Source organism: Staurois parvus, unplaced genomic scaffold (assembly GCF_062004578.1).
Source record: "Staurois parvus isolate SC_StPar_1 unplaced genomic scaffold, SC_StPar_1.0 ptg001022l, whole genome shotgun sequence".
Taxonomy (NCBI): Eukaryota; Metazoa; Chordata; class Amphibia; order Anura; family Ranidae; genus Staurois; species Staurois parvus.
Window position 1 is genome coordinate 272411 of NW_028318818.1, and position 17053 is coordinate 289463.

General features: G+C 46.9%; 2 protein-coding genes across 3 annotated transcripts in view; one reads left to right on the plus strand and one right to left on the minus strand.

Moving 5' to 3' along the window:
* Window positions 1-10030, minus strand: part of ANKZF1 (ankyrin repeat and zinc finger peptidyl tRNA hydrolase 1) — a 33844-nt gene extending 23814 nt beyond the window's left edge. The window contains exons 1-6 of the mRNA XM_089657695.1: window positions 9973-10030; window positions 7566-7690; window positions 5949-6046; window positions 5051-5153; window positions 4727-4914; window positions 4537-4652 (exon numbers count right to left, since the gene is read on the minus strand). Of these exons, the coding sequence (XP_089513821.1) occupies window positions 4537-4652; window positions 4727-4914; window positions 5051-5153; window positions 5949-6046; window positions 7566-7690; window positions 9973-9980 (638 nt within the window). The 5' untranslated portion in view covers window positions 9981-10030. The remainder of the gene's footprint in view (window positions 1-4536; window positions 4653-4726; window positions 4915-5050; window positions 5154-5948; window positions 6047-7565; window positions 7691-9972) is intronic.
* A 153-nt stretch (window positions 10031-10183) lies between these two features.
* The window catches only part of ATG9A (autophagy related 9A), an 88188-nt gene continuing 81318 nt past the window's right edge, over window positions 10184-17053 (plus strand). For both annotated transcript variants that reach the window (XM_089657697.1, XM_089657699.1), the window contains exons 1-2: window positions 10184-10278; window positions 15513-15579. The gene's annotated coding sequence lies outside the window, so the exon portion shown is untranslated. The remainder of the gene's footprint in view (window positions 10279-15512; window positions 15580-17053) is intronic.

The following is a 17053-nucleotide window of genomic DNA, read 5'->3' on the forward strand; positions in this document are numbered from 1 at the left end:
ACATGGATCATTCCATCACATTTTTAAAAATAAGGAATATTTCTCATTTCAGTAATGGGGGCAGAGCCTTGCAAATCATTGCTTTATGCTCTGTTGGCCAGATGTACATCCAGAACTGCTGGTGTATAGTGTGACACTGTGCTATGGTGGGGTCAAAGCGAAAAGATGCACTTAAAATGCATACTAGCCCACCTGTTAAGTAAATGGTAAAGGCAGCAACAAAAAGGAAGTTTTTACGGTTACCTGGGTGTTGTCTGGGACTGAGCTCAAGTGACCCTTGTACTTTGTAAAGCCTAAGGCTACATTTATATTAATCTATAAAATAGTGCCAAAATTCTAAACAAAATTCTAAGCACACTAGAAGCAAAACATAAAAAAATGAAAGATCAGTGAAAATGAGAAATAAATAACCAGCTGACCATCTAACACACAAGATCAGCCTGACGATACCAATGCATACATAAATGAAAATAGAAAAACAATTTCATTAATGTGTGATTAAAAAATCAAATGTGCATTTATATACCATATTTTTCACTCCATAAAACGCACTTTTTTGCCCCCAAAAAATGGGGGAAAATGTCTGTGCATCTTATGGAGCAAATATGGAGTGGCCAGCTCGGTATTCCCACCGCCATGTTAGAATACCAGGCCGGCCGCTTGGCTCTTCTGTGCAGCAAAACCGTCCCCTGCACCAGGTCCGCAGTCTCTGGTCGTCCCCTGCACCGTGTCCGCAGTCTCTGGTCGTCCCCTGCACCGTGTCCGCAGTCTCTGGTCGTCCCCTGCACCGTGTCCGCAGTCTCTGGTCGTCCCCTGCACCGTGTCCGCAGTCTCTGGTCGTCCCCTGCACCGTGTCCGCAGTCTCTGGTCGTCCCCTGCACCGTGTCCGCAGTCTCTGGTCGTCCCCTGCACCGTGTCCGCAGTCTCTGGTCGTCCCCTGCACCGTGTCCGCAGTCTCTGGTCGTCCCCTGCACCGTGTCCGCAGTCTCTGGTCGTCCCCTGCACCGTGTCCGCAGTCTCTGGTCGTCCCCTGCACCGTGTCCGCAGTCTCTGGTCGTCCCCTGCACCGTGTCCGCAGTCTCTGGTCGTCCCCTGCACCGTGTCCGCAGTCTCTGGTCGTCCCCTGCACCGTGTCCGCAGTCTCTGGTCGTCCCCTGCACCGTGTCCGCAGTCTCTGGTCGTCCCCTGCACCGTGTCCGCAGTCTCTGGTCGTCCCCTGCACCGTGTCCGCAGTCTCTGGTCGTCCCCTGCACCGTGTCCGCAGTCTCTGGTCGTCCCCTGCACCGTGTCCGCAGTCTCTGGTCGTCCCCTGCACCGTGTCCGCAGTCTCTGGTCGTCCCCTGCACCGTGTCCGCAGTCTCTGGTCGTCCCCTGCACCGTGTCCGCAGTCTCTGGTCGTCCCCTGCACCGTGTCCGCAGTCTCTGGTCGTCCCCTGCACCGTGTCCGCAGTCTCTGGTCGTCCCCTGCACCGTGTCCGCAGTCTCTGGTCGTCCCCTGCACCGTGTCCGCAGTCTCTGGTCGTCCCCTGCACCGTGTCCGCAGTCTCTGGTCGTCCCCTGCACCGTGTCCGCAGTCTCTGGTCGTCCCCTGCACCGTGTCCGCAGTCTCTGGTCGTCCCCTGCACCGTGTCCGCAGTCTCTGGTCGTCCCCTGCACCGTGTCCGCAGTCTCTGGTCGTCCCCTGCACCGTGTCCGCAGTCTCTGGTCGTCCCCTGCACCGTGTCCGCAGTCTCTGGTCGTCCCCTGCACCGTGTCCGCAGTCTCTGGTCGTCCCCTGCACCGTGTCCGCAGTCTCTGGTCGTCCCCTGCACCGTGTCCGCAGTCTCTGGTCGTCCCCTGCACCGTGTCCGCAGTCTCTGGTCGTCCCCTGCACCGTGTCCGCAGTCTCTGGTCGTCCCCTGCACCGTGTCCGCAGTCTCTGGTCGTCCCCTGCACCGTGTCCGCAGTCTCTGGTCGTCCCCTGCACCGTGTCCGCAGTCTCTGGTCGTCCCCTGCACCGTGTCCGCAGTCTCTGGTCGTCCCCTGCACCGTGTCCGCAGTCTCTGGTCGTCCCCTGCACCGTGTCCGCAGTCTCTGGTCGTCCCCTGCACCGTGTCCGCAGTCTCTGGTCGTCCCCTGCACCGTGTCCGCAGTCTCTGGTCGTCCCCTGCACCGTGTCCGCAGTCTCTGGTCGTCCCCTGCACCGTGTCCGCAGTCTCTGGTCGTCCCCTGCACCGTGTCCGCAGTCTCTGGTCGTCCCCTGCACCGTGTCCGCAGTCTCTGGTCGTCCCCTGCACCGTGTCCGCAGTCTCTGGTCGTCCCCTGCACCGTGTCCGCAGTCTCTGGTCGTCCCCTGCACCGTGTCCGCAGTCTCTGGTCGTCCCCTGCACCGTGTCCGCAGTCTCTGGTCGTCCCCTGCACCGTGTCCGCAGTCTCTGGTCGTCCCCTGCACCGTGTCCGCAGTCTCTGGTCGTCCCCTGCACCGTGTCCGCAGTCTCTGGTCGTCCCCTGCACCGTGTCCGCAGTCTCTGGTCGTCCCCTGCACCGTGTCCGCAGTCTCTGGTCGTCCCCTGCACCGTGTCCGCAGTCTCTGGTCGTCCCCTGCACCGTGTCCGCAGTCTCTGGTCGTCCCCTGCACCGTGTCCGCAGTCTCTGGTCGTCCCCTGCACCGTGTCCGCAGTCTCTGGTCGTCCCCTGCACCGTGTCCGCAGTCTCTGGTCGTCCCCTGCACCGTGTCCGCAGTCTCTGGTCGTCCCCTGCACCGTGTCCGCAGTCTCTGGTCGTCCCCTGCACCGTGTCCGCAGTCTCTGGTCGTCCCCTGCACCGTGTCCGCAGTCTCTGGTCGTCCCCTGCACCGTGTCCGCAGTCTCTGGTCGTCCCCTGCACCGTGTCCGCAGTCTCTGGTCGTCCCCTGCACCGTGTCCGCAGTCTCTGGTCGTCCCCTGCACCGTGTCCGCAGTCTCTGGTCGTCCCCTGCACCGTGTCCGCAGTCTCTGGTCGTCCCCTGCACCGTGTCCGCAGTCTCTGGTCGTCCCCTGCACCGTGTCCGCAGTCTCTGGTCGTCCCCTGCACCGTGTCCGCAGTCTCTGGTCGTCCCCTGCACCGTGTCCGCAGTCTCTGGTCGTCCCCTGCACCGTGTCCGCAGTCTCTGGTCGTCCCCTGCACCGTGTCCGCAGTCTCTGGTCGTCCCCTGCACCGTGTCCGCAGTCTCTGGTCGTCCCCTGCACCGTGTCCGCAGTCTCTGGTCGTCCCCTGCACCGTGTCCGCAGTCTCTGGTCGTCCCCTGCACCGTGTCCGCAGTCTCTGGTCGTCCCCTGCACCGTGTCCGCAGTCTCTGGTCGTCCCCTGCACCGTGTCCGCAGTCTCTGGTCGTCCCCTGCACCGTGTCCGCAGTCTCTGGTCGTCCCCTGCACCGTGTCCGCAGTCTCTGGTCGTCCCCTGCACCGTGTCCGCAGTCTCTGGTCGTCCCCTGCACCGTGTCCGCAGTCTCTGGTCGTCCCCTGCACCGTGTCCGCAGTCTCTGGTCGTCCCCTGCACCGTGTCCGCAGTCTCTGGTCGTCCCCTGCACCGTGTCCGCAGTCTCTGGTCGTCCCCTGCACCGTGTCCGCAGTCTCTGGTCGTCCCCTGCACCGTGTCCGCAGTCTCTGGTCGTCCCCTGCACCGTGTCCGCAGTCTCTGGTCGTCCCCTGCACCGTGTCCGCAGTCTCTGGTCGTCCCCTGCACCGTGTCCGCAGTCTCTGGTCGTCCCCTGCACCGTGTCCGCAGTCTCTGGTCGTCTCCTGCACCGTGTCCGCAGTCTCTGGTCGTCTCCTGCACTGTGTCCGCAGTCTCTGGTCATCTCCTGTACTGTGTATGCAGTCTCTGGTCATCTCCTGTACTGTGTATGCAGTCTCTGGTCATCTCCTGTGCTGTGTCCACAGTCATCTCTTGTACTGTGTCCGCAGTCTCTGGTCATCTCCTGTACTGGGTCCGCAGTCTCTGGTCATCTCCTGTACTGGGTCCGCAGTCTCTGGTCATCTCCTGTACTATGTCTACAGTCCATTGGTTCAGAATATTTTTTTCTCTCGTTTTCCTCTTCTAAACCTAGGTGCGTCTTATGGTAAGGTGCGAAAAATATGGCAAGTAAAAAATTAAAGGGAAGCAAAACATTAATGCTGGCTGACCTTCTAGTCCAAGCCATGTGAGATCTGAAATAATCAGCATATGTAATAAAGAAACAAAAAGGCATTGGAAGAAGGGGAGAATCAAACAGCTTTTTTACACAATGCAGAGGATTAGCCCCTTAGGTTCCACAGTGAGTATAACAAGTATGCTTTACTGCGTATACAGGCTGAATTTACGGTTGTGGGTTTAGTAACACTTTAACTGCCTCTGAATGCAGAAAACCTTCTGCACATTTTTGGTCATGTGAATGTAGCCTTAACGCCGGACTCACCAGACATGAAGACCCTTGGTGTGGGTAGTGAGCTTACATATTTCGACAAAAATACAATAAAATGATGCAGATACACTTTAAATGACAATCCAGGTAAAGAATGAATGTATAGACATCCTCACCCTTTGAACACTGCGCCGGCAAAATGTCCTCCTCCAGCCATAAGAATCACCACTGTTGGTCGGTCCTGCAGACTCTTTATGCAGCCCAGTAGCTGTTCTGGGATCACTTCCATGTCCTGAAATACACAGATTGCCTTTAATACCTGAAGAGTGTTCAGCTGTCCATGTGTGGCAGTCACTCTGAATTTACCTTTTCTACCCCCAGCACACAACGGTACATAGATAGCAGTTTCCCCTGTCCATTCCTGAATAGTACCCTTTGGGAGCGATTCGGATGACCTGAATACATAGAGGACTCTACACTCGACTCAAGGGAGGCTCTTGAATCATCTTCATCTGAGCTGTCCAAATCGGAGCCAGAAATACTGGACACGTCCCCTGCAAAAGAATATGTAAAGGAAAAAAAAAAAAAAAAAAAAGAAGATTTCTTGCCACAATCTTCTGTACCTATTCACACATATATTGTATTCTGCCTTGTCCAACTGCCACTTGTTATGTCCACCATTTGTCTCACCTGCCTGCGTCTTGTTCTGGAAGTCTTCCTCGCTCAGAGAACCTGCCCCCTTGATTCTACGTTTCAGGTTAAAGCGGTGCCAGTCCAATGTGTAATGTTCTTTCTTTAAAGGAAGTTTATAGAGGAGAATTTATTAAACGGGAGCAGACAGAATCTGCTGCAGCTGTGCATGGCAACCAATCAGCTTCTATATTTAATTTTCAAAGGCGTATTTGAACAAACTGAAGATAGAAGCCAATTGGTTGCCATGCACAGCTGCTCCAGATTCTATCTGCTCCAGTTTTGATGGAAATATTGTTTTCAGTGTATACAAATATTTATTCTACGTATTGTTTATAAATTGATATGCATACGGGAGTAGCCAGATTTGCTCATTAAATACACAGACTTTGCAGTACAGCATAATGGTTGTGCTTTCCAGCTATATCTCACAATGTAATGTAAGTCTATGAGACAGCTCTTTTAGGGCTCATTCACACCACTGGGCTGCATTACTCAATGCACAGACAATGCAAGGTCATGCTAAATTCAATTGATTTCAATGGTGCCCATTTAAACCAATGCCCTGCATTGGAGTAAACTGACAAAAAAAAAAAAAAAAAAGCCAATATCGGATCATGAATTACGAGTGGATGTCAAATCTGCATATCTGTTCTGGATCAGCTAGGATCTCAGAATACCTATGGCTGAAGAACCATCTCTGAAAGCCTATACTGCCCATAACAATCAGACAATCATCCAGTTCAGTATGGAGAAGGAAAGAAAAATCTGATTGGATAGGCAAAAGAATATGCCTCTTCCAGATAGTGTGATAGTTGAGCTCAACTGTATCAAAGAGTCCTCAGAAGATGAACCAGACAGCCACACACGTGTCTCCAGGAATCCAAATAACCGTTACCTGTTCCTCTCTGCTGTCAAACGTGCATTGACAAGTAGTGCAGCTCATCCGATCGGAAATTTCCAGGATGCTGGACCCCTTACCTTCACAATTTCTTTCTAGAAGAAAAAATAACTATAGGCAAAAAAAGTCAGGTATGCAAGGAATCACTCAACTCAGAGCTGAATGCCAGCCTTCCTTTCAGTCTTGCACAGTTGTTCCGGTTCCTTTCATTTACCAAAACGGCTTACTCTGATTTCACTGCACACTGAGCTTCTCACAATGTGCAGTAGAAGATGTAGCAAATCAGAGAGAGCTCATGTCATTTCCTGAATGGAGGATGACCAGGATCTAGCGCTTTCCTCCAGCCTGTCGGTCCCTGGTCAAACCTTTTCAATCACTAAAAAGTTAAAGGCCTGGATTGTTTCTTGGATACACAGAATATAACTGGATATAACATTTATAGGTAAAGTTGATCCAGGGAATATCCGATTGCCTCTCGGGGAATCAGGAAGGAATTTTTTCCCCTGCAGGGGCAAATTGGGTCATGCTTTGCTGGGTTTCTTTGCCTTCCTCTGGATCAACTGTGGGTGTAGGATTATAACTTTTTTTTGGTTGAACTGGATGGACCTTTGTCTTTTTTCAGCCAGACTAACTATGTAACTAGCCATAATCTGCCTACATTGCATAGAAAAATATATAAAGACCCAGCGATTATGTCACTGGGTCCAAAATAAGATATGTATTAAAAGGGGAAAGGTTTTAAAATCTCTTTGGCATGTTGGGTGACTTAGTATGCAGAGAAGACAAATTATAAACATAGTTAACTTTATCTTTAAAAGCTGAAGTCTAGGTCTATATTTTTATTGCTTTAAAGGTCCAGTGTTGCTCCTCTTCTGCTTTGAATGGCAGCCAGAATCATCCAACCCACTTCCTGGGGGCTCAGGCTGTCATGGACACACCTCATAGGGGTACATTATTATACAGTATTTTTATAGCGCCAGTTTGCTCAGAGCTGTACATTATAATGGGAGACAATACACGAGACAGTACAGTAACAATACAATACACGAGGGGTTTGAGGGCCCTGCTCCTTGGAGCTTACAATCTAGGAGGGAGGGGATAGTGGTACAGGAGGAAATAGCTGTGGGGGGATGGACTGGTAGGAAGAGAGGAGGAGATCGGCAGTTCGGTGAGGGCGGGGTAGGCTTCCCTGAAGAGGTAGGTTTTCAGGGTGCGCCTAAAGATGAGGAGGGTAGGTGACCGTCTGATTGATTGGGGTACATCATAATGCAGCTTGGGCTCACTGTACTCCTTGACAGAGCAGTGCTCACCAGCATTACATAAGCACTGCTCAGTCTGGAAGGGAAGAGTTCTCTTCTGCCAGAGTAAAAAAAGAAAGGACCTGCAATGGCACCAGACTAGACTGAGGACTGCAAGAAAGAAGGGTTTTTTTTTTTTTTTTTAATGCCAACGCACAAAGGAGTCTGCTATTCATTCTAGTGCATGCAATAGATAGGAAGAACGACACTGCTCTGGGTAACACAGACATTTCCTTTTTTCAGAAACCTCCATATACAGTCCGGTCCATGTTTTCCAGCGTGTCTCCCTGCCTCCCTCTATAACACAGAGTCTTACCTGGGAGATGTTGTTTATCTTCTGCAAATCCCTCTTTTGCATTATTATTATTCAGGAAAAGGTCTGAGAACAAATCGCTTTCTGGGTTTAGGTCAAACAGACAGAATGTCTGTGGTCCGGCGGACCTGCCAACATTGGATAGAGTAGAGCATAAGAAGAAAGAATGTAAATCAATTATTAACATTATCACCAAAAGCAAAACTTTTTTTTTTTTTTTTTAGATTTGTATAGTGTAGGGAAGCATTGAAACCCGTCAGGTTTTTATTGCTGTCTGTGTCCCCGTTAGGGAAGTTCACTCTCCCAAACTGTTCTGATCACCGGGAATTAAAGCAAGGAGGACAGCCACAATTTTGAGTTGTCACCAAAACAGGAACAGAAGGCAAATCTTCTTTGTTCCAGAGACAACAAAGGAGGAACATCCCCAACATTAGAAAGATATTCTCTCACTTTCTGTCAATACGAAGTGAAGAGAAATCTCCTTCATGAGACAGATGACAAAAAAAAAAAAAGCAAACAAAACTGACAGCAGTTTTAATAGTCCCTTACTCTATCCAAAGTGAACAAAAACAAAATTGCCTTTTCACCCTCCCCATCAGCTTTCCCCCATTCACATTCTGACCATCCTCTCACAGAATTGGATATTTTTATTAGTGTAAAGGGGGGGTTATCTTTCTCAGGGGGCCTCCCATATGGAAGAAAATATATTTGAAATATATTTTAAAAATATTCTTCCCAAATATATTGGCACATATTTGAAATGGTACAATTTTGGCCATATTCAAATAAAAAAATTTATATATATATATATATAAAACTTTTTTATATGTAAAAAAAATCTGAAAATATATTTATAAAATATATATTTTTTAAATATATTCTTCAATTTTTTTTAACATATATATAAAAAAAGTCACTTTAACATATTTTTACATATGCATTCCAAAATAGTATAATTGTATTTTTAAAGACATACAGTATATTTGAAATGTATTTTTAAAATATTTTTCATATTTTGAAATAAAAATGCATTTCAACATGCAGTGTGTGTGTGTATATATATATATCTATCTATCTATATCCGTTCATGCAAGCGTTAATACAAAATATGGATGCCCCACTGTCAGTAAATCATTGTGTCAGAAAGCTGTAATACTAATGTCAGTATATGGAATACCCACTGTCAGTAAATAGCAGTGTGTTAGTAGGCACTCATACTAATGTCAATATATAGACACCCTACTGTCAAAAAAAGCAGTGTGTCAGTAAGCGTTCATGCCACTGTTCGTGCAGTACATGGAAAACCCACTGTCAGTGAACTATTGTGTCAGTAAGCTGTAATTCTAATGTCAGTATATGGACTACCCACTGTCAGTAAATAGTGTGTTAGTAAGCACTCATACTAATGTCAATAGACACCCTACTGTCAAAAAAAAAAAAAAAAGCAGTGCGTCAGTAAGCATTCATAGCAGTGTTAGTACAGTACATGGACACCCCACTGTCAGTGATTCATTGTGTCAGTAGGCTGCAATACTAATGATACACTGCCTTTTACTGACAGTGGAGTGCCCATGTACTGACATTAGTATATGGGCATTTACTGACACACTGCTTACAGTAGGTTGTCCATAGGCTGACAGTATTTGACTACTTACTGACAGTGCTATTTACTGACACATCCATATACACTTCCAGAAGAGACAGGTGGCATCCCTGAAGACATCAGAGGAATGACTGTATGGGATTGGGTGTACTGCAGCTAAGTGGGGGACCCCTAAAGGTCATTGCTGGATCTCCAGGCATGCCAGTATATTTTTGTAGACAACCCAGGTATAGAGGTAGGGGGATTGGGTTCAGGAAGGGGCGACGCTCCTTTTTATGAATGTACTAAGCTGCATATGCTCAGTAGATTTCCCTGGTAGGGGTGAGTTCCCACACGAGTCCACGCCCACCTGAGCTATCCCACAGGTGGCAGAGGCATTGCCGCCCCACAGCCATGTATATCCGAGGGGTGTGTATATATGTGGTTGTGGGCGGGGATAGCTGAGGTGGGCCTGGACTCGTGTGTGAGCACCTGAGCTTACTATGGCGCCCCGGCTGTGATACCGGTCCAATGATTTCTGAGTCTCAGATTCAGAACATCTGTACAGAGAGCTCAGATTCCATCTCTCATAACTCTTCCAGGGAAAACAACACTGAAACCAGAGGATCAGCATGATCAGCAGCCAACTAGTGTTCTCAGAAGAAGGGCAGCTGAGCAGGAGGAGGCGGTTGTCAGGTGTACATCAATAAAGACCACATGGCAGGACACAGCTGACAGTCCCACAGTAGACCCCTCCTGTGCTGTAGACGAGGAGCAGACTATATATAGATAATACAATAATGAGGGAAGCATCCCAGACACTCTCACCCCTCCATGCTGCTCACGTGGGTCCAAACTGCCACTTTACTTCCGCGTTTTACCTCACTTCCGCCCAACCCAGCCTTTCTGCTTCAACTCTGACCCAAAACAAACCATAATCCCCGCCCGGCGGTACATTATTGGTCGGACCCCTGACGGCCCCTCCTATGGTTGGTGTAGAAGACGCCCACCGCGCTCAGGCCGCCTGCGGATTGGTTAGTCGGGCCGTCTCTGCTGGTGAGTGTCAGTCCGGGCTGAGGGGAGAGGCGAGGAGCGGCCGTGCGGAGAAACGGAGCCCGGGAGAGGAGGAGGAGGGTGAGGGGAAATTTACTGACACATTGATATTTCCTGACACTGGGGTGTCCATATACTGACATTGGTATGACTGTTTACTGACGGGGGGGGGGGGGGGGTCTGCAGACATCAGTATATGACGGGTTACTGACACACTGCTGTTTACTGACAATTAGCACAGTTCCTTACTGACACAATGCTTTTTACTGACAGTGGGTGTCTATATACTGACATTATTATTACTGCTTACTGACACATTGATATTTCCTGACACAAGGGTGTCCATATACTGACATTGGTATGACTGTTTACTGGGGGGGGGGGGGTCTGCAGACATTAGTATATGATGGCTTACTGACACACTGCTGTTTACTGACAGTGGGTTAGTCATATACACATATTAATACAGCCATTTACTGACACACTGCTGTTTTCTGACAATTAGCAGTTTCTTACTGTTACATTGCTTTTTACTGACAGTGGGTGTCTATATACTGACATTATTATTACTGCTTACTGACACACTGATATTTACTGACGGGGGTCTGCATACATTAGTATATGATGGGTTACTGACACACTGCTATTTACTGACCATTAGCATAGTTTCTTACTGACACAATGCTTTTTGCTGACAGTGGGTGTCTATATACTAACTTTATTATTACTGCTTACTGAAAAACTGATATTTACTGACAGGGAGTACATATACTGGCATTAGTACTACTGCTTACTGACACACTGATATTTACTGACAGGGAGTACATATACTGACAGTACTACTGCTTACCGATATATTGATATTTACTGACAGGGAGTACATATACTGGCATTAGTACTACTGCTTACTGACACACTGATATTTACTGACGAGGAGGTACGCATACTGGCATTAGTACAACTGCTTACTGGCACACTAATATTTACTGACAGGAAGTACATATACTGACATTAGTACTACTGCTTACTGACACTGATATTTACTGACAGGGAGTACACATACTGGCATTAGTACTACTGCTTACTGACACTGATATTTACTGACAGGGAGTACACATACTGGCATTAGTACTACTGCTTACTGACACACTGATATTTACTGACGAAGAGGTACGCATACTGGCATTAGTACAACTGCTTACTGGCACACTAATATTTACTGACGAGGGAGTACGCATACTGACATTAGTACTACTGCTTACTGGCACACTAATATTTACTGACAGGAAGTACATATACTGACATTAGTACTACTGCTTACTGACACTGATATTTACTGACAGGGAGTACACATACTGGCATTAGTACTACTGCTTACTGACACTGATATTTACTGACAGGGAGTACACATACTGGCATTAGTACTACTGCTTACTGACACACTGATATTTACTGACGAAGAGGTACGCATACTGGCATTAGTACAACTGCTTACTGGCACACTAATATTTACTGACGAGGGAGTACGCATACTGACATTAGTACTACTGCTTACTGACACTGATATTTACTGACAGGAAGTACATATACTGACATTAGTACTACTGCTTACTGACACTGATATTTACTGACAGGAAGTACATATACTGACATTAGTACTACTGCTTACTGACAAACTGATATTTACTGACGAGGGAGTACGCATACTGATATTAGTACTAATGCTTACTGACACTGATATTTACTGACAGAGTACATATACTGGAATTAGTACTACTGCTTACTGACACACTGATATTTACTGACAGGGAGTACACATACTGACATTAGTATGACTATTTACTGACAATAAGTGGGAGTCTACTGACATTAGTATAGGACTGCTTACTGACATATTGCTTTTTACTGACAGTGGGTGTCTATTGTCTATACTGACATAAGTAGATGACCACTTACTGACACACTGATATTTACTGACAGGGGGTAGTGCATATACTTACTTTAGTATTATTGCTTACTGATACATTGCTATTTACTGACATTAGTATTTGACCACTTAATGACACTGCTGTTTACTGAACGTGCGGTGTCCATATTCTGGCATTAGTATGACTATTTCCTGACAGTGGGGTGTCCATATAGTGACATTGCTATGGCTGCTTACTGACACGCTGTTATTTACTAACAGAGGTGTCCATATACTGATATTAATATGACCACTTACTGACATACTGCTATTTACTGACACTAGGGTGTCCTTATACTGACATGAACACAACTGCTTGTTGACACACTGCTGTGCGTTTTTTGGAACGGGTCAGGGACTTTTTTAAACTGAAAACATTGCCCTTTTAGTTCAATAGACTTTCAATGGAGACGCTGCAGAAATGCATGCAGTACGTTTTTGATGCGTTTTTTACTGCCCAGCAACAAGTTGGACAAAAAACTGCATGTTGAAAAACGCACAGCAAAACTCACTGCAGAAACGGATCAAACGCAAACTGCATAGGTGTGAACCTGGCCTTAACCTCTTCATGCCGGCCGCACGCAAATATGCGGAAGGCATCTGGGCCTAGACACCGAGCGGGCGTAAATTTGTGCGCAATTAAGAAAAACGTGCTGAGTGCGCATGCCCTGCATGCTCCCAGCACACATGTCTGGTACTCATGGAAAAGTCCTGATCTCCTCTTTCGATCGGGACCTTTCCCGATCATGTGACAGCAAATCACGGTGGTCACATGACCCTGAAACCCCGGCTTCTGAAACCCTTAAAGGGCTGGGAGGTGCCGGCGCCAAGGGGTTAAGTAAGGGAAGTGAAGCTTTGCGGATTCACACTGGGTGTCCTACTGCGCATGCATGGCCTGTGAAGTGTCTAAGAAGGCTGTGGGGGAAGGAGGGGGCCTAACTCCCGGCTCAGAGCACCTCGACGCATCTGAGAAGAAGTGGGAGCGGGTACATGTCAAAACCAGGTACCCACTTCTCCCCAAAAAAGGGCCAAATGTGGCAGATGAGCTGAACTTCCCTTTTTGGGTGGAGCTCTGCTTTAATCGCCCCTGCAAGTGTTAAATGGTTTGTCTCATCCATGTAAACTGATACATTCTGCTGGAGAGATTGTGCTTTTGAAACACAACAGGCTTACTGGCTGGATCACCAGGTGAAAATAAAAGAAAGAAAGCTTAAAAAAGGAGACTAATGCAGCCACCACATCTAAGAATTTGTAAGTGGCAATATAATTGATTGATTGAATATTATTTGATTTTGGGTTTAATACTGCTTCACTTACAGTGGAACTATAGGCAAACTTTTCTTTTTTTCATTTTGGACAGAGCAAGGAAGGGTTATGACACTTGTCAGATTTTTTTTTTTTTTTTGCCATCTGTGTCCTATTGAGGAGATTTCCCTTCACTTCCTGTCCCAAACAGGAAGTGAGAGGAAATCCCTGCAGATTAAGAGAATCCATCGGGGACCCCCCCAGGAGACCAGAACTACAGTAGTGTCCCCATTGGAAGATTTCCCCTATATTACTTTTCTGGGGGAAAACCCAAAGACTGCCGATAAACGGCCGGATGGGAGCACTGCCGATAAACGGCCGGATGGGAGCACTGCCGATAAACGGCCGGATGGGAGCACTGCCGATAAACAGCCGGATGGGGGCACTGCCGATAAACGGCCGGATGGGGGCACTGCCGATAAACGGCCGGATGGGAGCACCGCCGTTGCGGGTTGACATTTCTGAACATCCCCGTGCATCCACTGCCTGTGCGTACTCCCTGGGAGTGCGCAGCACCATGATTTGTGCCCGCTATGTCCACCGGACACGAGAACACAGACCGCTGTATGGGACTGCTATGTGAGGTCCCGGTTCATGTGATCAGTGATTGGCCAATCAGCGATCACATGAATAGTAGTAAACAAGATGTCACTTTCTGACATCATTGCTTACTATGTGTGAAATCTGTGAATGATCACAGAGGTCACATGGTACAAGGCTATACACAGCACCCTTGTACCATGTGACAAGCTGTGACCAATCACAGCTCACACAGTATTTCTCAATGGCTGCAAGAATGCAGCCAGAGAGATGGAGAAATGATTGCTTTTATAGCCTTTATGGGTGTAAAAGCAATCAGTGCAAAAAAAAAAAAGGAAAAAAATCTTTATCACCCCCCACAAGTAGTACAGTGTCACCATGCTAGGGTGACTGTATGTTAAAAAAAAAACAAGTAATAATATAAAAATTTTGAAAAATTATAATTTTTTTTTATAAAACTGATTTGTTTTTTTTTTTTAACTAAAAAGATAGCTGAATACATTTTGGACAAGATTTATGAAGAAAGATTATTTATCTGCAAAACTTTGTTTTTCAAAATTTTTGGTCTTTTTTTCATTTATATAGCAAAAAAAATAAAAATCCCAGTGGTGAATAAATACCACCAAAAGAAAGTTTATCTGTCTCAAAAAAAATGCTAAAAGTTCCATCTGGGTACAGTGTTGCATGACCGCGCAATTGTCATTCAAATTGAGTCAGCGCTGAAAGCTAAAAATTGGTCTGGACAGGAAGGGGGTGAAAGTGTCCGGACTTGAAGTGGTTAACAGGGGCACAAACAGCAATAAAACCCTGACAGGGGTTCTAATCCACCTCCACTCTATCCAAAACTAAAAAAAAAAAGTTTTGCTTTTAGTTATCCTTTTAATTGTATCTAAATTAAAAAAAAAAAGAAAACATAATATATTGCTGTGCACCCGTCTCTAGATATGATGGCTACATTTGTTTTTTTTTCTTTATTTTCACCTGGTGATCCAGCCAGTAACACACTTCGTGCGCTAGGCCAGGGGTGGGCAACTGTGGCCCCCCAGCTGTTGGTGAACTACAAGTCCCATGAGGCACTGCAAAACTGAGAGTTACAAAGGCAGATGCATGATGAGACTTGTAGTTCACCAACAGCCCTCCATCTGTTGGTGAACTACAAGTCACATCATGCATCTGCCTTTGGGAGTCATGCTTGTAACTCTCAGTTTTGCAGTGCCTCATGGGACTTGTGGTTCTAAAACAGCTGGAGGGCTACAGTTGCCCACCTCTGTGCTAGAGTAACACCACTTAGCATTCACATTCAGGATATGATCTTGCTGCTTCTGTAGGCAGGCAGCCAGGGGGCAGTAAAACCGTAGCTCAGCCACCTGCTTTTTCTGGTGTGAAGGAGCCCTTGTAGGAAGGTATGTGTGGGCTGGGCCATTGTTATCAGAGAGCTGCGCGATGTTTACAGCCACACAAGTGGTATGACTCAGTGTGTTACATGTTCCTTTCATTTTCCCAGCTCCAGCCAGCAGATGGTTGCTGCCAAGTAGGAACTGAAATGGACAGACCAGCTCAATCTACAAAGGGTGAGTGTCCCTGTGGGGTCTTTATACAGTTACCTGATGTCTCTAGTCTACAGGGACTGCCTCAGGACTTGACATTTTGTCCCTAAATTTCAGCACTGAACACGTGTGTTAGGAAAACTGTATCTTAGTGCATGTTATGGGGCAGCACAGTGGCTAAATGGTTAGCACTTTCGCCTGGCAGTACTCCGGTCGTTGGTTTGAATCCCGACCATGGCACCACCTGCCTGGAGTTTGCATGTTCTCCTTGTGACTGCGTGGGTTTCCTCCGGGTACTCCGGTTTCCTCCCAAACTCCAAAGACATGCTGGTAGGTGAATTGGATTCTGTCTAAATTGTCCCTAGTATGTGTATATATACACAGTTGTGTTCAAAATATTAGCAGTGTGTTGAAAAAAGTGAATAAAGCTGAAAATCCTTCTAATAGCTTTTATTTCCATCCACACAAATGCATTGGGAACACGACACATTCTATTCCAAATCACAACATGAAGAAAAATAGATCAAATTTGTGTTGTTCCTCTAAAAAAAATTGCAGAAAAGTGATTATTAGACTGTTCAAAAAAATAGCAGTGTTTGTATTCTTCTTTACAAACTCAAACATTCACTATATAAACTGAAAAATGTTTGAAGATTTTGCTTTCCTTTGAATGACTTCATGAATATTTGGTTGTAGTCGCACTGTTTCTGAGAACTGCTGTACATCTGTGTTGCATGGAGTCACCCAACTTCTGGCCCCTGTGATCAGGTATTCCAGCCCAGGATGATTGGACGACATTCCACAGTTTTTCTCTATTTCTTCGTTTTGCCTCAGAAACGGCATTTTTGATGTCACCCCACAAGTTTTCTATTGGATTAAGATCCGGGGATTGGGCTGGCCACTCCATAACGTCCATCGTGTTGGTCTGGAACCAAGATGTTGCACGTTTACTGGTGTGTTTGGGGTCGTTGTCTTGTTGGAACACCCATTTCAAGGGCATTTCCTCTTCAGCATAAGGCAACATGACCTCTTCAAGTATTCTGATGTATTCAAACTGATCCATGATCCCTGGTATGTGATAAATAGGCCCAACACCGTAGTATGAGAAACATCCCCATATCATGATGCTTGCACCACCATGCTTCACTGTCTTCACAGTGTACTGTGGCTTGAATTCAGTGTTTGGGGGTCGTCTGACAAACTGTCTCCGCCCACTAGACCCAAAAAGAACAATCTTACATTCATCAGTCCACAAAATGTTGCACCATTTCTCTTTAGGCCAGTAAATGTGCTCTTTGGCAAATTGTAACCTCTTCAGCACATCTTTTTTCCAACAGTGGGACTTTGCGGGGACTTCTTGCAGATAGCTTGGCTTCACATAGGCGTCTTCTAATTGTAACAGTCCTCACAGGGAACGTCACACCTTCTTTCATCTTCCTGCAGCTGATTGTTGGCTGAGTCCGCGCCATTTTGGCTATTCTTCTATCCATTCCAATGG